Here is a 27,442-nt window from a genome sequence, read left to right on the forward strand (position 1 = left end):
TCTTATTTGTAAGTTAAACAGCAGATTTTGCAAGCTCACATGAACAGTTGAACAATAAAAGTTCTCTGCATGGGAGAAGGTGCTGCCCTTTAAACTGCCCAATAATATCAGATCTACCTGGTCCAATGTGTGGTGGGAGATAGCCACACTTAACAATAGTAACAGACCACAACAGCTGAGCTTGTTCATTTCCAATTAAGGTACCTTTCTCATGATGTGATAAATCTTAATTGCTCAAAAACAACTTCTCTAACATTGAAATTAACTTTTAAAAGGTATGTAAAATCATTGCTACAACGTTTTATTACTGTTGGAGTTTTTTTTTAAATGAAGCGTATTCGTTTTTTATTTCTGTATTTTTTGGCTCTGTCTTACGCTAATCCATCTTTCCCTCTCTCACATTATGCATCAAAATGATTCATCATTCTGTCTTTCCAGTCTGCTTCAAACATTCTGCAGTTTATTAATGATTGTTGAATTTAATTGATTGTGGAGATACAGTTTCTTGTCCTGTTCACAGTTGAAGAGAGGCTGGGCAGGAAGCTGCATTGGCTGGATGTTTGGCTGACAGCAGCTTGCCATCCGATACACATAGCAAGTCTATGAACAAGTGTGTGTGTAACAAACAGCAAACTACCTGTTCACTGACTACAGCAAGAGCTGGTCCAATAGAATGATGAGCACAACACCAGATAAAACATCTAACCCAACAGTCAACTTGTAGTTCCACAATCAACACCTACACTAAAATCTCCCCAAAAACAACAATGTAGCCACTTTAATTAACACAGTACAGATTATTAGCACAAGAGTAATTAATGTCTGTTACAGATTTTCTATTAGGACAGCTGATATGTTGGAACACCACCAACTGCAAGTTCCCCTCCAAGTCACTCATACCCTGACTTGGAAATATATTGCCATTCCTTCACTGTCATTGGGTCAAAATCCCGGAATTCCCTCCATAAGAACATTGTGGGTCTAACCTACAGCACATGCAGCAGTTCAAGAAGGGAGCTCACCCCCACCTTCTCAAGGGGCAACTAGGAACGGGCAATAACTGCTGGCCCAGTCAGTGATGCCCATGTCCCATGCAAGGATAAGAAAGAAACTCGCGATTAACCTGTGATAACAATAATACATGGCCAGCTGATTTCAGTGACTCTAGCCAGACCTTCCATGATACAGTAGAAAGTGGGAGAAGGGACAAGACCATCAGGTCCTTACTGTGATGGAGGGGACCAGACCATCAGGTCGTTACTGTGATGGAGGGGACCAGACCATCAGGTCCTTACTGTGATAGAGGGGACCAGACCATCAGGTCCTTACTGTGATAGAGGGGACAAGACCATCAGGTCCTTACTGTGATGGAGGGGACAAGACCATCAGGTCATTACTGTGATGGAGGGGACAAGACCATCAGGTCGTTACTGTGATGGAGGGGACAAGACCATCAGGTCCTTACTGTGATGGAGGGGACCAGACCATCAGGTCCTTACTGTGATGGAGGGGACCAGACCATCAGGTCGTTACTCTGATAGAGGGGACAAGACCATCAGGTCCTTACTGTGATAGAGGGGACCAGAATATCAGGTCCTCACTGTGATATAGGGGACCAGACCATCAGGTCCTTACTGTGCTGAAGTATGCTGGCTACCATGATTGAAATACAAATCTAGAGTTTTGTGAAAGAATTAGCCTTTAGAGTTCAAACAATATCAGCTCATTCAATAAAGGATGATTCAGTTTAGAGCTCTGGGGCACACAGGACATAATGTAAAATCACTCTGTGAGCCTGACCTGGAAGTTTGGTTTGATCTGGTCACTCAGAGTCTGGAGTGATATTCCAGACACAGCATGTTGTCCTAAAGCGATTTTTGACAGATTAGTTAGTATAAGTATTATCACTGTAGGCAATTATGACAGCCAATATTTCCACAGCGATTGACCAGTTAATCAATGCTTTCTTTCTGCCTTAGAATATCTGGTACCACATATACACAACTGGCAGAATGGTCTGTATAGAATTTCTAGGAAAGCGAGCAAACTATCGATCTTGGATGAATTGGTTAGTTGAGAAACTGAATTCTGCAGAAGATTTTGATCCAGCAAAGGAAAAGGCAGCTAAGTTTTCATTACTTTCTGACCTTGCAGTGGCAGGTAGACCAACAAAGAGGAACCAGCCAACTAGATTATGGGCTGTGAGTATATAGAGAAACAAACATAACAATGGCTACTTTGTCCAACAACTACCATCAAATTAGACAGTAGTAAATCGGTATTGGACCTTTATTCATAATAATATGTGAGATTAATTAACATGTGAAGGTTCCGGTGTTGGGCAGGGGTGGAGAAAGGCAGAACTCACTCATCATCAGGTTATAGTCCCACAGATTTATTTGAAATCACAAGCTTTCGGAGTGCTGTCCCTTCGTCAAGTGAAGAGCAGCACTCCGAAAGATTGTGATTTCAAACAAACCCGTTGGACTATAACCTGATGTCGTCTGACTTCTAAGATGAATTAAATCAGTCTTTAGGATGCTGTAATCCTATTTGACTGTATATTAGAAACTCATGCAGAAACGTGTAGCTCGAAAGTCAGCATTCCAATGAAGTCAAAACGTGTGGTGCTAGAAAAGCACAGCAGGTCAGGCAGCATTTGAGGAGCAGGAGAATCGACGTTTTGAGCATAAGCTCTTCATCAGGAAGAGTTTACGCTGGAAATGTTGATTTTCCTGCTCCTTGGACGCTGCCTGACCTGCTGTGCTTTTCTAGCACCACACGTTTTGACTCTGGTCCCCAGCATCTGCAGAACTGACTTTCTCCTAACAATCGTATGAAGTTCAGACTGCTTTCTAAAGTGTAAACTTGGTATTTGTGAATTCACAGATTCAATCCTAATCACATTATGCCATTTCTTCCCCTGAGGGCATGAATTTGCTTTGCAATTGCTATGTGATTTGGCCAGCTCTGCATGTACAGAGAGAGCTTTTTTAGGACCTGAATTTGAAATAAACAAATGTAATAGAAGTTGACATTTTACTTTAAAACCGGAAATCAATTAATGTATTGTTTTTGCTTCTTAATTGCAGTCAAGCAAGATATTGAACCTAGACTATTCTTCAGAAACAAATTTAATGTTATCTTGAAATTTTAAAAAACTAACAGCAAAAGGGGGCACGAAAAACCACTTGGAAACAATGTTAGGAGCAACCCTAAGATATTGTATAAATATATTAAAGGAAAGAAGTTAACCAGGGAAAAAGTAGGGCCCATTAGGGACCAAGGGGGCAATCTGTATGAGAAGCCACAGGATATTGGAATGGTATTAAGTGAATACTTCACTTTGATCTTCACTCTGTAAGAACGGAATTCAGGAAAAGGGACTGTGTAGAACTTGCACAGTTTGACATAGGATATAGTGGAGGGGGGAGGCTATTGAACATCTGATGGGCTTAAAAACAGACAAATCCCCTGGCTCGGATGAACTGCATCCCAGGATGCTGTGGGATGAGGCAGGAGATTGCAGGGGCTCAGATACCAATTTTTGAATTCCACTCTGACCATGGGGTAGTATCTGAGGACTGGAGGATGACCAGTGTGGTTCCACCTTTTAAGAAGAGTGGCAAAGAAGAATCTGGAAATTATAGACCGATAAGTTTCAAATCAGCGGTAGGGAAACTATTAGAGAAAATTCTGAAGATGAAAATTAATGTCCACTTGGAAAGGAATGGGTTAAATAGGGATAGTCAGCATGGCTTTGTCAGAGCGAGGTCATGCCTAACCAATTTGTTAGAACTTTTCAAAAATGTGATCAAGTGTATGGATGAGGGAAGTTCAACTGATGTCACTTATATGGATTTTAGCAAAGCTTTTGACCATATCCTTCACAGGAGATAGGTTGAGAAGGTGAAAGCGCATGGAATTCATAGAAACTTGGTGAGATAGATCAGAAGCTGACTTAGTGATAGGTCACAAAGGGTAGTGGGAGAAGGCTGTTTAAGTGAGTGGAGGCCTGTATCCAGCAGTGTATCACAAGGATCCTTATTGTTTGTTATATACATAAATGATATAGATGAAACTGTTGGGGGAACGTTAAGTGGGTTTCCAGATGACACTAACATTTTCTTTATAGGATTTTTTATTGAAAGAAAAAGATTTTTTATAAAATTATAAAATTACAACAACAATAACCCAACAAAAACACTGCTCTACATATATTAAACAAAAAAAAAAGAATCCTAGTAACTATAGGCCAGTGAGTCTCACTTCTGTTGTGGGCAAAGTCTTAGAGAGAATTGTAAGGGATAGGATTTATGCACATCTGGATAAGAATGATGTGATCAAGGATAGTCAGCATGGTTTTGTGAAGGGCAGGTCGTGCCTCACAAACCTTATTGAATTCTTTGAGAAGGTGACTAAGGAGGTAGATGAGGGGAAAGCGGTAGATGTGGTATATATGGATTTTAGTAAGGCGTTTGATAAGGTCCCCCATGGTAGGCTACTGCAGAAAATACAGAGATATGGCATTGAGGGTGAGTTGGAGGTTTGGATTAGGAATTGGCTCTCTGGAAGAAGACAGAGGGTAGTAGTTGATGGCAAAGGTTCATCTTGGAGTGCCGTCACTAGCGGTGTTCCGCAAGGATCTGTTTTGGGACCATTGCTGTTTGTCATTTTTATAAATGACCTGGAGGAAGGGTTAGAAGGTTGGGTGAGCAAGTTTGCGGATGATACGAAAGTCGGAGGAGTTGTAGACAGTGAGGAAGGATATGGCAGGTTACAGCGGGATATAGAGAAGCTGCAGAGCTGGGCAGAAAGGTGGCAAATGGAGTTCAATGTAGCTAAGTGTGAAGTGATTCACTTTGGTAAGAGTAATAAAAAGATGGATTACTGGGCTAATGGTAGACTACTTGGTAGTGTGGAAGAGCAGAGGGATCTTGGTGTCCATGTACACAGATCTCTGAAAGTTGCCACCCAGGTAAATAGTGCAGTGAAGAAGGCATATGGCGTACTGGCTTTTATTGGTAGAGGAATTGAGTTCCGGAGTCCTGAGGTCATGCTGCAGTTGTATAAGACTCTGGTGCGGCCGCATCTGGAATATTGTGTGCAGTTTTGGTCGCCATACTATAGGAAGGATGTGGAGGCACTGGAACGGGTGCAGAGGAAGTTTACCAGGATGTTGCCTGGTATGGTAGGAAAATCCTATGAGGAAAGGCTGAGGCACTTGGGGTTGTTTTCATTGGAGAAAAGAAGGTTTAGGGGTGATTTGATAGAGGTGTACAAGATGATTAGGGGGTTAGATAGGGTTGACAGTGAGAACCTTTTTCCACGTATGGAGTCAGCTATTACAAGGGGGCATAGCTTTAAATTAAGGGGGGGTAGATATAGGACTGATGTTAGGGGTAGGTTCTTCACTCAGCGAGTCGTAAGTTCATGGAATGCCCTGCCAGTAGCAGTAGTGGACTCTCCCTCTTTATGGGTATTTAAGCGGGCATTGGATAGGTATATGGAGGATAGTGGGTTAGTGTAGGTTAGGTGGGCTTTGATCGGCGCAACATCGAGGGCTGAAGGGCCTGTACTGCGCTGTATTCTTCTATGTTCTATGTTCTATGTTCTAACTAGCAACACAAGCAAAACACACCTATACTCATGTGCAAGACGAACAAATCAGTAAAGGCGATTAATATAAATAAATAAAGCAGCTCAGCACAATGAAACATTAGCTCCTGACCTCCAACAGCATTGAGTATTACACATAAATTTATTCAAAATTCTTCCTTCGAGAGCATCATATTTATAAAATCAGGTCGTCATGGCTACACAAAACCCTAGTTAAGATGGCAGGTAAATATATATCCAGACTGTACAAAAAGGGCTGCCATATCTGATAAAAATATTCAGTTTTTTGGTGTATTATATTCGTAAGGAAGTCCAAAAGAATATATTTCATAATTGGCCTATGCCAACCCGAAGGACCTGAGGGGTTTTTAGAGACCCAATACATCAAAATATCTTTCCTCGCACAAAAAGAAAGATTATTAAAAAGTTTTTTCCCATGACCGTCTCATGAAGATAAACCAGATGGGCCCAGGAGACGAGAGATAAGGTCCCTCTTAACGTCAATCCCCAAGACCCTCGCTATTACTCCTGCCACAACACTCCAATATGTGCGAAGCCTGTGGCAGGACTACAAACAATGAGTGAGCGCACCAATACTTATTTTACGTTTTGGACATAATGAAGATATTCCCACCTTAAATTCTACAAAATGGTCTGGGGCCAACTGAATCCTATGCAGAATCTTTAGCTGTACAGCATGGGTCCTATTACAGATCGAAATCTATCTCGCATTTTCACAAATGTCCTCCCATGTCACCTTAGAGCTCTCAACCCTTTTCTCTCTCTCCCAGACCCCTCAGAAGACGTTGAATGGCTTTGTGGGGTCTGGGAGAGAAAGAAAAGTCTTCTGAAATGTGGAAGGTGAATCACAGTTCCCCTTTAAATGGTCACTGGGGTAGGGGGGTGTCGTGGAAACTAAATCAACTTGACTCCACTATCAGCAAGAGCAAAGAAAGGAGCTTTATTTAAATTCTGCAGAATTGACTCCAGTACACTCAGCTAGATGCCTCAGTGTAGGGAGTACTGAGCATTGTTCAGATGCTTGCCTTATATTGTTTCTTATCATGCTCTCAAGGGCAAAGACTGGAAGAACTCAGGTTGTTATTCTTTCATCCCCTGGTCTTAGACATAACAGTTCTTCAGCTTTCGCTGAGTTTGACTGTCACAAGGTCAAGTTGAATGTTTACAGAATTCAAACAGAGACTGCAGACTTTCATCAAAGTATTGCTCACAAAGTTCAGCACAGCATTAAATTTTTAAAAAGTATTCTCTTTCAAATTTCACAGTAAATGGATAATTAATTTCACTGTAAATGGATAATTTTCCATTACAGGGAGGTTTCTTTATTTAGGCATCTTTGTTACTACTGTCTTTGATTGGTTGTTTAAGGCCAATTTTGCCCATTTGCTTGATAGGATTAAGCAAGATCTTCAGCTGTGGGAGGTGCTTCCAATATCCTGGCTCGGCTGAGTAGCTCTTATTAAAATTAATATCCGTTCCCATTTGCTATACCGTATAAGAACGCTCTCTTTAATTTTTCCTGGGCAATCATTTTAGAGACTTAATGGTTGGTTTAGTTCCTTTATCTGGCAGCCTCTCATTAAGTTGGTGAAATTGCAGCTGCCTATATGGGTTGTGGGGAGTCGACCTCCCGGATATTAAAAGATATCAACTAAGTTTCCTTTTATCTTTTGTTAGTGACTGGCCTTCTGAGCACCCAACGTCAATATAGCTTGATATTGAGGCCTCCTTGGTAAAATGTCCCCTCAATAGCCTGTCGTTCTTAGATAAACTGAAGACAGTTAAGGAATATTGTTGTAATCCGATAATTATTAATACTGTCAAAGGGTGGAGGGCAGAGTAAGAGTAACATATCCAAACATCTTTTCTTACGCCTACAGCTGGTATACCGGGTTTTCCGCCGGGGATAATGGACCCTGAGTTTAAGTTTTGGGCAGCTCGGGAAATCTCCTGTTTGAGTGATTTATGTGAAGGTGAAATGATGATGTCCTTTGACCAAATAGCCCATAAGTATGGTTTAGCTGTTTTTTTCATTTTTTTCAGTCTGGGGATTTTATTCAAAAAGGGACCACGCTTTTGACCGACCCCTACAGATCTGTTACGGAGAAGAGGGTGCTTCATGCTATAAGTACTCTCTCTGTTAGTTCTCTTTATTATATGTTGTGATAGTCGAACTCATCCCCTGCTAATAGTGGAGTCAAGTCAATTTAGTTTCCACGACACCCCCCTACTCCAGTGACCATTTAAAGGGGAACTGTGATTCACCCTCCACATCAAACCCTCCTGAGTACCCCATAGGCATGGTCTCTGATTTTGAGAAATTAATCTTAGAACCCAAAAAGGAGCCAAATGAATTGATGCATTGTCTCAAATTGGGTACCACAACCACTGGATTCAACAAAAAAGACAAGAACATCATCCGCGTATAACATAATCTTATGTGATTTTGATCCTATTCTTGGGGCAGCTGACTGAGGATCCCTGTGGATAGCCTCAGCTAGTGGCTCAATATAACAAGTGGTGGTGAGAGGGGACAAGTTTGAATCATATTCAGTAACCTCCTGACGTTATTGGAGGATCTCCGGCTTTTATTAAAACCGATCTGGTTTCCTTCAACAATGAAAGGCAACACAGATTCCAACCTTAACGCAAGAACCTTGGACAAGATTTTAAAATCAGATTTACAAGTGAGATGGGCTGAAAGGAGGCACATTCCTCCAGGGACTTCTCTTTAAGGATAAGAGAAACATTAGCCTCTCTTAAGGATGGCAGGAAGCAAGTGTGGCTGTCTGCATGAGCATGGAGTTCAAACTGGGCCGAAGAGCTGTAACCAGCTGCAGCTTAGCCACTGACGATCTATCAAAAGCTGCCTTTTTGGCTAGCCGCGCCTCAAGCCTTATGTTGTTTCTGACTGACAGAATAAGAAATAATTATTCCCCCTGGCATAAGCCTTAGCTATTCCCAAAGAATAGATGCGTTACTGGCAATACCTGAATTAACTAAAAATACCTTAAATTCATAAAGAAATATTTGATGAACTTACTGTCCTTAAGAGTAAAGGGATCCATTTGCCAGTGCCTAGAGCCTGTAACATTGCCCTTAACCTCAATCTCTAAATATACTGCAGTGTGGTCAGAAATAGTGATATTGTACAAGATGTTACTGAATCTAAGGAGAATGCAGGGAGCTCGGAAAAGATTAATCCTAGTATGGACTTGTGTGGATTAGAAATGAACATCAAGTCCTACCTGTGGGGTGGAGATGATTCCAGACATCCACCAATCCCAGTTCCGCACATAGTTGCCTAGATTGTAAAGAAAGTGTTTAGGGGCCTCTCGACATTCTATCCACCATGGGATCCATGAGACAATTAAAGTCTCCCCCTATAATAATCTGCTGTGGTGCAAGAGCCCTCAGTTTGGAGAAGGCATCTATCAAACGTTTAAGGGGATGTACCGGGAACAATAAATATTCAAAATACCATTCTCTTCTCCATGTACCGTATTGAGGTTTTCAGAATGATGAACTGCCCAGACTCATGTTTAGTCTGATCTAACACCTTAAATGGAAGATTCTTCCTAATAAGTATGGCCAATCCCCTACTCCTAGAGGTGAAGGAGGAGAAACACACCAGATCAAACCCACCTTACTGCAATTTCAGATGTTCCTTATCATCAAGGCGCATCTCCTGTGAAAGGGCAATGTCCACTCTCTCCTTTTTCCCTCTTTACTGGCGAATCCTCCCTTTAATATTCCAGGTACACCATCTGAGGACACAATTAGCCATGACTCTCTATAACGACATTTGAACTCCAAAAAGGAAGAATTTGATGAGCATAAACAAAAAAAGACACATGAAGCCTAAAAAAACATAAACTAAAACTACTACAACTAACATACTAGTAGCTCCATATACAACAAACCAACAAACTAAACCAATTATAAGGCACTTAGTGAGGGGCTGTACTCCCTGCCCACAGGAGGCACGTCCATATCCCAAAAACACCTTCATAACTCCTTCCAGCTTGAGCCGTATCTCAAACTCGAACCAAAAAAAGAAAGATAAAATATAATATTAACAAGGAGATTAAAAATAGGCATTCTGCCCATCTTCAAATATACACTAACACCCATTGATATCAGAAAAACTTCAACAATACTTTCTTTAAGAAAAGGAAAGAGAAATGAAAAAAGGAGACACGATTGTAGACATCCTTTCAGACATCCAGTCTGTTGTAAAGCGTCCAAAATGTTTTTTACTTTTTCTGGAGAGTCAAATGTACGCACAGACCCATCATTAATGAAACAGTGCACTGCCAGATACCTCAAGGAATGCTGGATACCAAGGTCTCGCAGTCTTCTCTTGGCTTCATCAAAGGACTTCCTTTTATGATTCACAGCCTGGAAGAGCATTATCCTGGAATCTTCATGAGTTAAGGCCTGTAGATCCTTCCCCTTCATTCTGGACGCCTCTGTAACTTTAACTTTGTCCCTGTAACTGTGGATTAGTACTAGGGCTGCACAAGGGTGCTGGTCTGAACCAGGCCGACACCCTATGACCCAATGGGCCCTCTCAAGTTTCACCCAGCCTGACACATCCTCCAAGCCAAGGAATTTAGATTTAGATTAGATTTCTTACAGTGTGGAAACAGGCCCTTCGGCCCAACAAGTCCACACCGCCCCGCCGAAGCGCAACCCACCCATACCCCTACATCTACCCCTTACCTAACACTACGGGCAATTTAGCATGGCCGATTCACCTAACCTGCACATCTTTGGACTGTGGGAGGAAACCGGAGCACCCGGAGGAAACCCACGCAGACACAGGGAGAACGTGCAAACTCCACACAGTCAGTCACCTGAGGCGGGAATTGAACCCAGGTCTCTGGCGCTGTGAGGCAGCAGTGCTAACCACTGTGCCACCGTGCCGCCCAAATTGCGGCAGCCAGCTCCCAAAGAACTCACTGGCTGATCGCCTTCTCGCTGGCTGATCACCTTCTACTCCCTTTGGCAGCCCCACCACGCAGAGATTCTTTCACCTACCCTGTTCCCAAGGTTGTCGACATGTTCCAGTAAGGTAAGGACCTGCTTCTCAAGAGCTCGAATCTGTTCCTTTGAAGAGTTGATCGCAGTCTCTGAAGCTGCAGTCCTTCATTCAACCTCCTCCTTTCGGCGTCCAAGGCCTTCCAGCTGCTCCTCGTGCTTGTGGGGCATGGTCAAGATCGGGTCCAGTCTAACACTGAACTTCTTCTTGATCATTTCTCGTAGTTTCACAAACTCTGCAGCCATGGTCTGATGAGTGAGTTACTCTGATGAGTGGAGGGGGCTGCAGCTGCAGCTGTGGGGGTATCCGATATCTCTGGTGAATGTCCCACGTATTGGGACTGATTCAAACCTTTACCTTTTGTCATATTTCTTTAATAAAACAGACTTTGTAAAAAAAGTGTCTAGGTTCTACAGCTCTTTAAATGCCAAATTACACAAAAATAACTTAGCTAGGGAGAGTGAAAGTGGTACTTTGCCTGAGCTGAGTTGCAGAGGTCAACAAAGCAGATCTTTCAGATTGCCGCCATCTTGGATTCCCTGACACCAAGCTGGGTAAGATGATTAACAGCAAAGAAGATGAGTGTAGTTTCCAGGAAGATATAGATGGGTTGGTCAGATTATAAGAGATAGGATTTATAATCATCTAGAAAAGAATAATTTGATTAGGGATAGTCAGCATGGTTTTGTGAAGGGTAGGTCGTGCCTCACAAGCCTTATTGAGTTCTTTGAGGAGGTGACCAAACAGGTAGATGAGAGTAAACCAGTTGATGTGGTGTATATGGATTTCAGCAAGGTGTTCGATAAGATTCCCCACAGTATGCTATTGTACAAAATGCATTGTGAGATTGTGGGAGATATAGCAGTTTCGATCAGTAATTGGCTTGCTGAAAGAAGGCAGAGGGTGGTGGCTGATGGGAAATATTCATCCTGGAGTCCAGTCACTAGTGGTGTACCGCAAGGGTCGGTGTTGGGTCCACTGCTGTTCGTCATTTTCATAAATGACCTGGATGAGGGCGTAGAAGGGTGAGTTAGTAAATTTGCAGATGACACTAAGGTCGGTTGAGTTGTGGATAATGACGAAGGATGTTGTAGGTTACAGAGACATAGATAAGCTGCAGAGCTGGGCTGAGAGGTGGCAAATGGAGTTTAATGCAGACAAGTGTGAGGTGATTCACTTTGGTCAGAGTAACCGGAATGCAAAGTACTGGGCTAATGGTAAGACTCTTGGTAGTGTAGATGAGCAGAGAGATCTCGGTGTCCATGTACACAGATCCTTGAAAGTTGCCACCCAGGTTGACAGGGTTGTTAAGAAGGCATACAGTGTTTTAGTTTTAATTGATGGAGGGATCAAGTTCCAGAACCATGAGGTTATGCTGCAGCTGTACTTCCTCTGGCAGCTCATTCCACACACGCACCACTCTCTGCATGAAAAGGTTGCCCCTTAGGTCCCTTTGATATCTTTCCCCTCTCACTCTAAACCTATGCCCTCTAGTTCTGGACTCTCTGACCCCAGGGAAAATACTTTGTCTATTTATCCTATCCATGCCCCTCATGATTTTAAATACCTCTATAAGGTCACCCTCAGCCTCCGAAGCACCGGAGCAAACAGCCCCAGCCTATTCAGCCTCTCCCTTCAGCTCAAGCCCTCCAATCCTGGCAACATCCTTGTAAATCTTTTCTAAACCCTCTCAATTTCACTACATCCTTCCGATAGGAAGGAGACCAGAATTACACCATATTCCAACAGTGGCCTAACCAATGTCCTGTACAGCCATAACATGACGTCCCAACTCCTGTACTCAATGCTCTGACCAATGAAAGAAAGGATACCAAACGCCCTCTTCATTATCCTATCTACCTGCGACTCCACTTTCAAGGAGCTATGAACCTGTACTCCAAAGTCTTTTTGTTCAGCAAAACTCCTCAAGACCTTACCATTAAGTGTATAAGTCTTGCTATGATTTGCTTTCCCAAAATGCAGCACCTCTCATTTATCTGAATTAAACTCCATCTGCCACTTCTCAGCCCATTAGCCCATCTGATGAAGATCTATTGTACTCTGAGGTAACCTTCTTAGTTGTCCATTACACCTCCAATTTTGGTGTCATCTGCAAACTTACTAACTAAACTTCTTATGTACACATCCAAATCATTTATTTTAATGACGAAAGGTAGAGGACCCAGCACCAATCCTTGTGGCACTCCACTGGTCACAGGCCTCCAGTCTAAAAAACAACCCTCCACCACCACCCTCTGTCTTCTACCTTTGAGCTAGTTCTGTATCCAAGTGGATAGTTCTGCCTGTATTCTATGAGATATTACCTTGCTAACCAGTCTCTCATGAGGAACCTTGTTGTATGCCTTACTGAAGTCCATATGGATCACATCCACCACTCTGCCCTCATCAATCCACTTTGTTATTTCTTCAAAAACTCAATCAAGTTTGTGAGACATGAATTTCCACGCACAGTCATGTTTACTATCCCCTGTCAGTTCTTGCTTCCCAAATACATGTAAATCCTAACCCTCAGGATTCTCTCCAACAACTTGCCCACCACCGAGGTCAGGCTCACTGGTCTATAGTTCCCTGGCCTTTCCTTACCACCTTTCTTAAATAATGGCACCACGTTAGCCAACCTCCAGTCTTCCAGAACCTCACCTGTGACTATTCATGATACAAATATCTCAGCAAAGGGCCCACCTCCCTAGCTTCCCACAGATTTCTAGGGTACGCCTGATCAGGTCCTGGGGATTAATCTACCTTTATGCATGATAGCACTGGAGGGGGTACAGAGGAGGTTCACCAGGATGTTGTCTGGGATCGAGATATTGAGGTATAAGGAGAGACTGGATGGGCTTGGATTGTTTTCTTTAGAGCAGAGAGGACTGAGGGGGACATGATTGAGGTGGATAAGATCATGAGGGGTATGGACAGGGTGAATAGAGAGCAGCTGTTCCCATAGTTGAGGAGTCAATCACAAGGGTGTGTAGGTTTAGGGTAAGAGGCAGAAGATTCGGAGGGGATTTGGGAAAAAAAGCTTTTTCACACAGTGAGAAACTGGAATGCACCGTGTGGAAAGAAAATGGAGGCTGGGAACATTACAACCTTTCAAAATATTTGGACGAGCACTTCCAATATCATAATATTCTTTACTCAGAGAGTAGTAAGGGTATGGAATGCTTTGCCTGCAATGGTAGTAGATTCGCCAAGTTTAAGTGCATTTAAGTCGTCATTGGACAGGCAAATGGACGTACATAGAATAGTGTGGGTGGGATGGGCTTCAGATTAGTATGACAGGTCGGCGCAACATCGAGGGCCGAAGGGCCTGTACTGCGCTGTAATGTTCTATGTTCTATGTTCTAGCATTCAAATATATGGGGCAAGTGCAGGAAATTGGGATTACCATGCATTTTAGTGGCAGTATATCAGTGCAGACTCGATGGGCTGAATGGCCTTTTCTGTGCGGCATGAATCTATGAATCACAGCTGGAATATTGTGAACAGATCCCTTATCTAAAGAAAAATATCCTTGCATTGGACACAGTCCAAACAAGGGTCAATAAGTTGGTTCTGGATATGGAGGGATTTTCTTACAAGGAGAGGTTAAACAGGTTGGACTTGTACTCATTGAAATTCAGAAGAATGAGAGGCACCCTCATCTAAACTGTCAGATTCTTTTTTAATTTAACCTATTTTTCTGTTCAACCTGCTCAGAGATGTTACTACACACCTCTGGAGCAGGTGGGTCTTGAATACAATCTCTCAGTCCAGGGGTAGAGACTCTATCCCTGCACTGCAATCATCAGATTCGTAGAACACAAGATGGATTCAGAAAGGCTGTCTCGAACTGAGGAGAGTCGAGGACCAATGGGATTTTAATCTTGGAACAATGGGTCACCCATTTAAGACAGAGATCAGGATGAATTTCTTGTCTTAGAGGGTGATGAGTTGGTGGAATTCTTTACTATAGGAGGTTGTCAAGGATGGGTCATTAAGTATATTCAAGGCTGAGATCAGTGAGGAATCGAAGGTAATGGGGTGAAGGTGGAAAATTGGAGTTCAGGTTTGTCAGATCAGCCATGAAGTCATTGAATGGCCTACTGCTATTCGTACATCTTACAAATAAGCTTTTATTAGTTTTAAGGACGTTGTGCTGAAATGCAATAGAATGTTATTGAAAATCAACAGTAAGTTATTGTTTGAAAGTATGCATGAAAATATTTCCTGGTAAATTATGAATTGCCTCTGAAAATAAAAGAAGAATGAAGAAGAATGCTTATGTGAGGGTGAGACATGAAGGCTCAGTTAATTAGCCAGAAAAGATCTAAAGAGACAGGGCTAAGAAGAGCCAGGAGGGGACATGAGAAGTTGGTGGTGGATAGGATCAAGGAAAACCCTAAAGCGCTCTATTGGTATATCAGGAATAAAAGAATGACGAGAGTAAGATTAGGGCCAATCAAAGAAGGTAGTGGGAAGTTGTGTGTGGAATCTAAGGACATAGAGGAAGCACTTAATGAATACTTTTTGTCAGTATTCACATTGGAAAAGGGCAATGTTAGTGAGAATGCGGAAATACAGGCTCCAAGATTGGATGGAGTTGAGGTTGACCAAGAGAACATTTTAGCAATTTTGGAAGATCTCAAAATAGATAGTACCCCTGGACTGGATGGGATTTACCCTCGGATTCTCTGGGAAGCCAGGAAGGAGATTGCAGAGCCTTTGGCTTTGATCTTTATGTCATCATTGTCGACAGGAGTAGTGCCAGAAGACTGGAGGATAGAAAATGTTGTTCTCTTGTTTCAGAAGGGGAGTAGAGACAACCCTGGTAATTATAGACCATTGAGCCTTACTTCGGTTGTGGGTAAGGTGTTGGAAAAGAGATAGGATATATAATCATCTACAAAGGAATAATTTGATAGTCAACACAGTTTCGTGAAGAATAGGTCGTGCCTCACTAACCTTATTGAGTTCTTCAAGAAGGTGACAAAACAGGTGGATGAAGGTAAATTGAATTGAATTTGAATTTATTGTCATGTGTACCGAGGCACAGTGAAAAGCTTTGTCTTGTGGGCAATACAGGCAGATCACAGGGTTAAGTAACATAGATAAGTAAATAGTAGGGAAACAGCGGCAAAACAAAAACTCAGGTATAGACGAATGTTAAGAGTTTATGAGTCCATTCAGAATTCTAACAACAGTAGGGTAGAAACTGTTTCGAAACCGGCTGGTGCATGTGTTCAGGCTTCTGTACCTTCTCCCCAATGGTAGAGGTTGTCGAAAAATATTGCCAGGGTGGGATGGATCTTTGAGAATTTTGGCAGCCTTTCCTTGACAGCGGGTCTGGTAGATGGATTCTATAGATGGGAGGTTGGCCTTTGTGATTGTCTGGGCTGAGTTCACCACTCTCTGTAACCGTCTCCGATCTTGAATGGTACAGTTGCCATACCAGGTAGTGATAGATCCAGACAGAATGCTCTTGATGGTGCACCTATAAAGGTTGGCAAGGGTATTCGCCGTCATGCCAAATTTCCTCAGCTGCCTGAGGAAGGAAGAGATGTTGTTGGCCTTTGAAGAGTCCAACAGTCCACATGAAGAGTCCAAGAAAGCTTGTTGTGGATGACCACTCCCAGGAGCTTGACACTCTCCATTCGTTCCACCTCTGTGCTGTTAATGGGGGGGGGGGGGGGAATGAGTACCATCCCGCTGAAAGTCAATAATGGGTTCCTTGGTTTTGCTGGCATTGACAGCTAGGTTGTTCTCAGTGCACCATTTTTCCAGGTCTTCCACCTCCCGACTGTAGTCTGTTTCGTCGCCATCTGAGATTTAACCGACTATGGTGGTGTCATCAGCGAACTTGTAAATGGCATTAGTCTGGTATTTGGCGACACAGTCGTGGGCATACAGCGAATACAGTAGGGGGCTGAGTGTGCACCCCTGGCGTTCTGCAGTGTTGAGTCTAGATTAGAGTGGTGCTGGAAAAGCACAGCAGGTCAGGCAGCATCCGAGGAGCAGGAAAATCAACGATTTGGGCAAAAGTCCTTCATCAGGAATAGAGGCAGGGTGCCTGCAGGGTGGAGAGATACCTTAGTGTATCTAGTCCTGATGAAGGGCTTTTGCCCAAAACGTTGATTTTGCTGCTCCTTGGATGCTGCCTGAACTGCTGTGCTTTTCCAGCACCACTCTAATCTAGACTCTGGTTTCCAGCATCTGCAGTCCTTGTTTTTACCTTGCTCCAGTGCTGAGTGTTAGTGAGGATGAAATATTGTCCCCAGTCTTCACTGATTGTGACCTGTGGATCAGGAAACTGAGGATCCAGTTGCAGAGAGTGGGGCTTAGTCTGAGATCACTAAGTTTAGTAATCAGTCTTGAGGTAAAGCAGTTGATGTGGTGTATATGGAATTGAGTAAGGCATTTGATAAGGTTCCACATGGTAGGCTATTGCACAAAATGTGGAGTTTCGGGATTGAAGGTGATTTAGCAGCTTGGCTCAGAAATTAGCTAGCTGAAAGAAGACAGATGGTGGTGGTTAATGAGAAATGTTCATCCTGAAGCTCAGTTACCAGCAGTGTGCTGCAAGGATCTGTTTTCAGGCCACTGCTGTTTGTCAATTTTATAAATGATCTGGATGTGGGTGTAGAAGGATGGGTTAAGTAAATTTGCAGATGACACCAAGGTAGGCAAAGTTGTGGATAATGCCGAAGGATGTTGTGGGTTACAGAGGGGGACATAGATAAGATGCAGAGTTGGGCTGAGAAGTAGCAAATGGAGTTTAATGTGGAAAAGGTAGTTCACTTCGGAAGAAATAACAGGAATGCACACACTGGGCTAAAGGTAAAATTCTTGGCAATGTAGATGAACAGAGAGATTTCGGTGTCCAGGTGCATAAACCCCTGAAAGTTGCTACCCAGGTTGGTAGGGTTGTTAATAAGGCATATGGCATGCTGGCATTTATTGATAGAGGGATTGAGTTTTGGAGCTACGAGGTCATGCTTCAGCTGTACAAGATAAGGTCGTACCTGTAGTATTGCGTACAATTCTAGCCACCGCATTATAGGAAGGATGTGGAAGCTTTGGGAAGGGTTCAGTGGAGATTTACTAGGATGTTGCCTGGTCTGGAGGGAAGGTCTTATGAGGAAAGGCTGAGGGAACTGAGGCTGTTTTCGTTGGAAAGAAGAAGGTTGAGAGGTGACTTAATCGAGACATATAAGATAATCAGTGGGTTAGATAGGGTGGACAGGGAGAGCCTTTTTGCTCGGATGGTGAGGGCTATCATGAGGGGACATAGCTTTAAATTGAGGGGTGATAGATTTAGGACAGATATAGGGGTAATTTCTTTTCTCAGAGGGTAGTAGGGGCATGGAATGGCATGCCTGCAACAGTAGTAGATTTGCCTTTGTTAAGGGCATTTAAATGGGCATTGGACATACATATGGATAATAATGGTGTAGGTGAGATCAGCATCAGATTTATCTTCACAGGTCAGCTCAACATCGAGGGCTGAAGGACCTGTACTGCGCTGTAACGTTCTATATTCTATGTTCTAAAGAGGGATAGATCTGTTAAGATACTGGTTTTGGAAAGAACAATACACAATATTTAAGAAGTATTCAAAATTATTAAAGATACAAAACAAATCTTTTGGTTTATATTTTTATAGATTATTCAGAAAAATCCAACAGAGGAAGAATTACAAAAGCAAGCTTCGACATTGTTGTTACCTTTTGTTGTGGCAATCATCAATCTGTTCATACCTTTATTCTTCTCTTTCCTTGGCTCAATGGAAAGATTCAAATATCCCCGGGATGAGATGTATGTTCTCATTATAAGGTATTCATTTTAAATTTATCTTTCAAATAAATCCTATCGTAACAGAGGTGAATATCATCGTGAGTGACTGTATTTATTTGAACACTGATACTGATGTCATCACTGAGAAGAGTGCCTGTTAAACAGAGGTGAAGGAATATCCTGTTACAATAACAAACCTGCTACTGCAAATCCAGGGAATAAATGTTAACAGCATATACATACTGTAATGGTTTAAACTGCCTGCTGCACCAACATGAATTGCAAATGGGCTACAGCAGTTGAAAGAGGCAGCTCAAGCCCACCTTCTCATGAGCAGCTAGAGATGAGAATAAATGCTGACCCAGCCGGTTTCCTGTCTTATTAATGAAGCAAACCAGCTAGATGTCATGAAAACCTGATCTGGAAAGCAGACTGGGTACATGGTGGATTCACCTCACCACTTGCTTCAAACAAACTCCACTTTGGAATCTGGGCATTGACATCTCAGCCTGCTCCATGGGCACTGGCCACATGGACATTGGCATATGTCCCAAGCAAGTATGCAACACAGAGGATATGTGGGGTTAGTGGTGTTGGATTTAGGATAAGTGATAGTGAATGGGCAGGATGTCTAAGGAAATAATGAGAGTGGTAGAGAATGAGCCTTGGGGGCAGGTGGATATAGTTGAAGAGATAGTGTGAGTATGAGGAATCAGGGAGAATATGGTGGAACCTAATCTTCTGGAATGGAGAAAAATATTGACATTCCTCCAGGCAGCGAGGTTATAACCTCAGATCAGGCTGTCATACTCTGGAGTTATGGTCTCCAATCCTGTTCCTGGGGGAAGAGGAAGTCCTGCATTGACACCATTGTCCAAAAAAATGGATCACTGATTTCACCCTGCCAGCCATGTCAGGGCAAATGTCCAGAACTGTGCAGGGTAGTTTTGGACTGACAGAGCTTGTCCCCATACCCAATGGGCTTTTAAAGGTGGCAGAGATGAAAGGTTTGCCAGTCAGTTCCAGGATATCTGCTGCATTGTTCTGGGAATGGTGTAAGATGGGATGGACGTATGACATAGACGCCATTGGGTGCAGTAGAAAGTTAATGAGGTGAGTTTGGTAGGTTAGGGTGAGAGAACTTGCTTGGCTTCACAGCAACAGACACTCCAAAAAGCTTGATTCTAATTAGACTTAAACAAAAAACATAAGGTTCAGTCCACGTCTGGCACATATGCGCTTTCAGTCCCATATAAATGTGGGTTACTTGAACTGCCCTCTGAAATGGTCTCACAAACCACATCTTTCAAGCCACTTTAAAGAGATTGGACTTGAGCTGTTCAAGGGAAAGGCCCACCACAACTTTCACACAGCAAATGGATGTAGACAATAAATGCTGGCCTTGAACAACATACTGAAAAATATATCTTTAAAAGTTGGTGGCACCTGGTATATATATCACCCTGACTTCAAAAGAAAATTCACTCTCGTTACTGTGTTAGACACACTGGTATCTTGGGCATAAGCATTCTGAATGTAAATCTAACTTATGCATCAATTTTATACAATATGGGACATTGTGATAATAGACACTATATTGATTTTCTGTAGTACTCTAGATATGGTCATTGAATAACCACTTTGTAATGTACATTGTATAATTCTGAAGAGTAAATGAACTAATTTCTCTTACAGGAACGTTGTACTGAAAATGTCAGTAATTGGAGTTCTGTGTTACTATTGGCTGGTGACAGTAGCGAATACTGTAGAGGCATGTATCACAATATCTTTTCGATCATTGTTCATTCAATAATGTGTTGGGTTCAAGCTTGAATAAAGAAGGATATTTTTTATTCTTAGTCTCTTCAATTACTTTTAAATCTGATAATATGTTTAGTATTTTATCTTCAATATTTAATATAGATATGTCATTCTTATAACAAAATAAGTTATTTGTTGTTTTTTAATAGTGTTGGGAAACATTTGTTGGTCAAGATCTGTACCGACTTGTGGTGACTGATTTTATCTTCTCCTTACTGGGTTCCTTCTTTGGGGAGTTCATTCGAAGGTATGATGTAACCTTATGTTCTCTTGTTTCAAGATGTGTGAAGTAATTTTACGCAAAATAACCTAATTATTTTGATTCAATGATGAATCCAATCAATCTTTGTCAAGGGAAGGTCATGCCTGACAAATCTTTGAGGAGGTAATGAGCAAGTCAGACAATCGAGAGGGAGTGGACATGATCTACTTGGATTTCCAGAAGGTCTGAGATGAGGTGTCACTCAGGAGGCTGCTGAGTAAGATAAGAGTCCATGGTGTTAGGGGCAAGGCACTGACACAGGTAGAAGATTGACTGACTGGCAGAAGGCAGAGAGTGGAGATAAAGTGTTTCTTTAGGATTGCTGCCGGTGACCAGTGGAGTTTGACAGAGGTCTGTATTGGGACCACAACTATTCATGTTAAAATTATTGAGCTGGATGAAGGAACTGAGGGCCTTGTTGCTAAGTTTGAAGATAACACAAAGTTAGAGTTGAGGAAGCGGTGAGGCTGCAGAAGGACTTGGACAATTATGGGCAAAGAAGTGGCTGTTGGAATACGGTATGGAAAAGTATGAGATTATGCACTTTGGGAGGAAGAGGAGAGGAGCAGACTACTTTATAAATGGGGAAGGCTTCAAAGATCTGAAGCACAAAGGAAGTTGGGAGTCCTAGTTCAGGATTCTCTTAAGGTTAACATGCAGATTCAGTTGACAGGAAGACATGCAATGTTAGCATTCATTTCAAGAGGGTTAGAATACAAGAGCAGAGACATACTGCTGAGGCTGTATAAGGCTCTGTTCAGACTGCATTTGGAATATTGTGAACAGTCTTGTGCCCCATATCTATGGAAGGATGTTTTGGCTTTGTTGGGGATCCAGAAGAAGTTTAAATGAATGATCCTGAGGATGAAGAGCTTGTCATATGATGAGGAGTTGAGGACTCTGGGTCTGTACCTAATGGAGTTTAGAAGAACAGGGTGTGGGAGTCACATTGAAACTTATGTAATACAGAGAGACCTGGATAGAGTGGACGCAGAAAAGATGTTTCCATTAGTTGGAGAGACTAGGACTTAGAGGTACAGCCTCAGAGTTAAGGGATGACACTTTAGAACTGAGTTGAGCAGGATCTTCTTTAGCCAGAGGGTGGTGAATCTGTGCAACCCATTGGTACAGAGGGCTGTGGAGGCTAAGTCATCGAGTGTATTTAAAACAGACATAGATAGATTCCTGATTACTAAAGGGAACAAAGGAGAAGGCAGGAGAAGGGGTTGCAAAAGATATTAGCCAAGGCGGAATGCCAAAGCAGACTGGATGGCTTAACTTTGCTCCTATTATGATACGAAAGTTGGACAACTTTAGGAAGAGTTTGTGTTGTTATATATTTCAATTACCTATATTTGGATTGCTGAAGCATTAAAATTCTTCTGCATTTAAGTATCCCATGGAACACTTAATACATTCTTCTTTCAACATTTTCTTAGTCTCCTTTGGAAACACATTGATCAGTTTGAAATAAACTAGTAGCTTTCTTGTTGCATTGCTCAGGGGTAGCCTGGAAACATTAGTCTGTAGATTATGTAAGCTAGTACCTGAAAGTCAGTGCAGGAACACTCATTGTCTATATTGAATCTTGTCTGGAAATGAAAATGGTAGCTTTAATTTTAAATCTGCATACCATTGAGGCTGGGTAGGAAGCAGACAAAACAGCCACCTAAATGCAAATTGGAAAGCAGATTTAAGAAATAAAACTGAATTGGCAGGAATAGGAGCTGCCACAGAAAATTGTATTGAGTAGATCAGGAGCTCTTTAAATTTAATTTAATATATTGTTTTAAAGTAAGAAAATCTTAAAGAACTTCTGCACCTTGATTCAACCTGTGAGAGTTGCTTCAAGTGGTGGTTTTTCAGAGATGTTACACAAGAACTGCCTTTGATGTAGAGAAATGTCACGAGAAACTTCACAAAAGTATAATCTGTAAAGAACACAGGAAATATAACCCAAAGTTTAGAGGAACGTGTGATTAAAGAGGATCTGTCAGGAAGAGAGAAATGTAAAGAGATTTTAGAGTTTACAGGGGTAATTCCCGAATCTATTTTTAAATTCGCTCACAGATTATGGGAGTCTCTGGCTAGGCCAGCATTTATCGCCCTTCTGTAATTAGTTAGAGTCAACCACATTGCTATGGGTCTGGAGTCACATGGAGGCCAGACCAGGTAATGGTGACAGATTTCCTTCCCTAAAGGAGATTAGTGAACTAGATGGGACAATCAACTATGGTTTTGTGATCATAACTAGATCCTTAATTCCATATTCTTTACTGAATTCAAAATCCACCATCTGTCAAGGTTGGATTTGAACCCAGGTCCCCAGAACATTAGCTGAGTTTCTGGAATAATAGTCTAGTAATAGTACTGCTAGGCCATTGCCATGGAAGCTAGATAGCTGAAGATATGACAACTGATGATGGGGCAAAGCACCAGAGATCAAGATTGAAAACAACATAGAACTCAGGAGGTCAGTGAGTCATAAGGCCAAAGGTTAAAGATTTGGAAGGGGCGGGTTGGTGATGACAGTATGGAGTTTTAGTTGGAAACAAAAAAAAAATTGGTGCTGGTTTCATAATTTAAATATCAAGAAAATTGGGGATCTTCCAAAACAAAGGGTGGCACGGTGGTTAGCACTGCTGCCTCACAGCGCCAGAGACACGGGTTCAATTCCTGCCTCAGGCAACTGTCTGTGTGGAGTTTGCACATTCTCCCCGTGTCTGCGTGGGTTTCCTCCGGGTGCTCCAGTTTCCTCTCACAGTTCAAAGATGTGCAGGTCAGGTGAATTGGCCATGCTAAATTGCCTGTAGTGTTAGGTAAGGGGTAAATGTAGGGGAATGGGTCTGAGTGGGTTGCTCTTCGGAGGGTCGGTGTGGACTTGTTGGGCTGAAAGGCCTGTTTCCACACTGTAAGTAATCTAAATCTAATCAATCCAAGAATATGGACAACCAGTTTGACACTGGAATAGGTGAGAGCTGTTGGGAACATTAATGAATGCAATTCTTATCTGTTTAACTATCTATGAATTTAAGAATCATTGTGTGGTTGGCATTATACCACTATCCATTAAAAGGGTCTATAGATAAATATGAACAAAGCCAATTTAACCAGGTGATTTTTCATAATGTTGGATCTTCATCCCAGCACCTGTGCTTGGAACCATTTGCCATGGCCCATGTGAAGCTGGTAGTTGTTTATTGGCTGGTGAAAGAAGCAGGAGCCACTCTGTCTTCTATTGAGGTTTATTTGTATGGTGTCTACCGCATATATTTCGACTATGTTCCCTTCCTGAAGATCAGTTAGAGAAAGGTGGTAACTGGTTCCTATTTAGGCACTGCAGGTCATGTATATACACGTACTCAATTAAAACAGAATTTGCAACATTTACAGCTCTTGTCTGATTGACTGGGTAGCTGGTGTGCCAGGTAAAAAAAATAACTGCAGATGCTGGAAACCAAATTCTGGATTCTGGTGCTGGAAGAGCACAGCAGTTCCCCCTCCCACTCTGCCGAGGACATGGAGGTCCTGGGCCTCCTTCACCGCCGCTCCCTCACCACCAGACACCTGGAGGAAGAACGCCTCATCTTCCGCCTCGGAACACTTCAACCCCAGGGCATCAATGTGGACTTCAACAGCTTCCTCATTTCCCTTTCCCCCACTTCATCCTAGTTTCAAACTTCCAGTTCAGTCCTGTCCAGACTTGTCCTACCTGCCTAGCTCCTTTTCCACCTATCCACTCCACCCTCCCCTCCCTGACCTATCACCTTCATCCCCTCCCCCACTCACCCATTGTACTCTATACTACTCTCTCCCCACCCCCACCCTCCTCTAGCTTATCTGTCCACGCTTCAGGCTCACTGCCTTTATTCCTGATGAAGGGCGTTTGCCCGAAACGTCGATTTCGCTGCTCGTTGGATGCTGCCTGAACTGCTGTGCTCTTCCAGCAACACTAATCCTAGTTGGTGTGCCAGTCACTCTAAAATAAGGAAAGTTTCTACTTTTATGTTCTCATCTCCAATTGATAAACGTCATTATTTATGCCATTCTTAGTAACCTGTTTCCAGCATAATTAGGTTCATTGTGGTGAAATTATATACTTGCCCACTCCATTATTTTGTCCTTCCTTTTGGGATTTCCCACCATTGGTTTTACATCAGTTTGGAGCACAGGAATGTCATTTTTACTCTTTCAGTTCTATTATCTGTGAAGCATTGTAAAGATAACTGAGATTATTACCAGTAGGGCAGGATTTGAAACCTCCAACTGCCCAGAGGTGTGTTTGGTGATGGGGAGATGAGTGTGAGGAACTCTGCCTCAACTTTCGGGCAGAGAGCTGCCTTCCTGCCCAAAAGCGAATTGAAGCTCTTTAGCAGTTCCTTCAGGGGAGACTGTCCAGACAACTTCATTGGGTTTGCCTTTGACCGACTGGTGTGGGATAGAGATAGGTTCACAGGCACCCAGTGCCAGTCAAAGTACTGTACCCAACACTGAATGGAGGAGAACCCAATATATGTCACCACCCTGCCCTTCTGATTCCTGACCCTCATCCAGTCCACATTCAACTCAATTTGAGAATTCAGCATAATCATAAAGGGAGGACTGAGTGCAATGCCAACAGTGGTCAATGCTCCTGGTAGTGCTATTTGTACCAAAGGACTGCTGGAGAAGGATATCTGTTCCACACATTTACAGCAATGAAATGTTTCCCTACTCTCCAGTGCTGGGAGCACCATCAGTGGCTCTCTTCCCATCATATTAAGCACTTGTTCCTGACAGGGGTCCTGGAGATAAAGCTAGTGAAATTGATATTGTTATTGTTCTGTTGGTCATGTATTTGTCACCCAAAATTAAATGCTATCTGTTGAGTAAATCCACTTCCATACACTGCCCTAGTTCCTAGAAACTAGAAAAGGAAAATGTGATGCATTCTGAAATATCCTGTTAGCTTTGGTCCAGAGGAAGAAGATCACCCTTTCACATGGTCACCTTTCAATCAGCTGAAAAATTATTTTTATTTAGTTTCAGGCCACAACAGTACCATTGTGTCTGAAACTAAATTACACACTCTTAACGCAGATTCTCACTTCATTGAAAACATTTCATATAAGTATTTAGTATTTATTACTTTCTAAATGGAATTTCATCAATAATTATGTTACCAATAATGTTTAAAGTGTCTTGGAATTATGTAGTATACAATGGAATCTCAATAATTTAACTCTTGGTTTCTAAAATGCTTTTAGCATCATGGGAACACATTGCTGCCATAAACTTGGAAAACCAGAATTTGACATTCCAAGGAATGTTTTAAGTTTAATCTATGCACAAACTCTAGCCTGGTATGTATATTTAAATGGATTTAGCTTTTCTTTTAAAAAATGTACAGAATTACACACATTTATTTCAATACTGTTTATTCATCAGTGATTTTTATTTAAAAACTTAAATTTTAGGATTGGACTTTTCTTTGCACCTCTTTTACCGGCAATACAAATAATAAAGTTCTTCATAATTTTCCATGTTAAAAAGGTATGGAAGTAATCTACTGTTACAGTGAACGTCATGTTCTAAATATGTTAATGACTAAATCACCAATGTATAATTACTGATTCAATATACTGCCTAGAAATAAATTATTGGGATTAGTAGAATTCATGCATGACTATCCAAAATGTTTTATGCTAATGGAAATACTTGGAACTGTGAAACCTTTCATTGCCTGATATCATATTATATTATAGCATAGTTGTCACAAGTCAAACTATACGTTTCAAAAGTTAAAAGATATGAATCGAGTATTTAAGTAATAAAAGAATACATTAATTTCAGAGTAATTTCAGATTTTTAGATGGACAGTTTTGATTGACAAAGCAACTGATTTACATCAATTCTGAAGAAGGGTCACTGGACCTGAAACTTTAACTCTGATTTCTTTCCAAGGATGCTGCCAGAGCTGCTAAGTTTTTCCAACAATTTCTGTTTTTGTTTCTGATTTACATTTTTTTAAACCAATGACATTGCCAGAGCAACAAGCCAAATAGGAATATTCTACATTTCAGAGCAGGTTAAATAAAATACATAATGCTTCAGTCACTTGAGAGTTAGCAGTCATTTATTCTGAAAGATTCAGCATACCCAAACTGGAGAGTGTTGATGGGGAGCAGTTGTTTGAGGGCAAATCTATGTTTGGCATGTGGGAGGTTTTTAAGGACCAGTTGATTAAAGTGCAGCCATGCATGTCACTGCACAACTGAACAAAGAACAAAGAAAATTTCAGCACAGGAACAGGCCCTTCAGCCCCTCCAAGCCTGCGCTGATCCAGATCCTCTATCTAAACCTGTCGTCTATTTTCTAAGGATCTGTATCCCTTTTCTCTAAATACATCTTAAATGATGCTATCATGCCTCCCCTACCACCGCCACTGGCAATGCATTCCAGGCACCCACCACCCTCAGCGTGAAGAACTTTTCGCGCATATCTCTCCTAAACATTTCCCCTCTCACTTTGAACTTGTGACCTCTAGTAATTGAGTCTTCTACTCTGGGAAAACATTTCTTGCTATCCACCCTGTCTATACCTCTCATGATTTTGTAGGCCTCAATCAGGTCCCCCCTCAAACTCTTTCTTTCTAATGAAAATAATCCTAATCTACTCATAGTTAGCACCCTCCATACCAGGCAACATCCTGATGAACCTCCTCGGCACCCTCTCCAAAGCATCCTCATCCTTTTGGTAATGTGGTGACCAGAACTGTATGCAGTATTTAAAATGTGGCCAAACCAAAGTCTTATACAACTGTAACATGACCTGCCTCCTCTTGTGCTCAATACCCGTCCGATGAAGGAAAGCATGCCGTATGCCTTCTTGACCAATCTACTGAC

General features: G+C 42.0%; 1 protein-coding gene across 1 annotated transcript in view; it reads left to right on the top strand.

Annotated features, from left to right (window-relative positions):
* The window catches only part of tmc5 (transmembrane channel like 5), a 225,925-nt gene that overhangs the window by 143,839 nt on the left and 54,644 nt on the right, over positions 1-27,442 (top strand). The window contains exons 12-16 of the mRNA XM_072560203.1: positions 18,345-18,514; positions 20,171-20,246; positions 20,446-20,543; positions 25,805-25,900; positions 26,015-26,090. Of these exons, the coding sequence (XP_072416304.1) occupies positions 18,345-18,514; positions 20,171-20,246; positions 20,446-20,543; positions 25,805-25,900; positions 26,015-26,090 (516 nt within the window). The remainder of the gene's footprint in view (positions 1-18,344; positions 18,515-20,170; positions 20,247-20,445; positions 20,544-25,804; positions 25,901-26,014; positions 26,091-27,442) is intronic.

This window comes from Chiloscyllium punctatum, chromosome 40 (genome assembly GCF_047496795.1).
Source record: "Chiloscyllium punctatum isolate Juve2018m chromosome 40, sChiPun1.3, whole genome shotgun sequence".
NCBI lineage: Eukaryota > Metazoa > Chordata > Chondrichthyes > Orectolobiformes > Hemiscylliidae > Chiloscyllium > Chiloscyllium punctatum.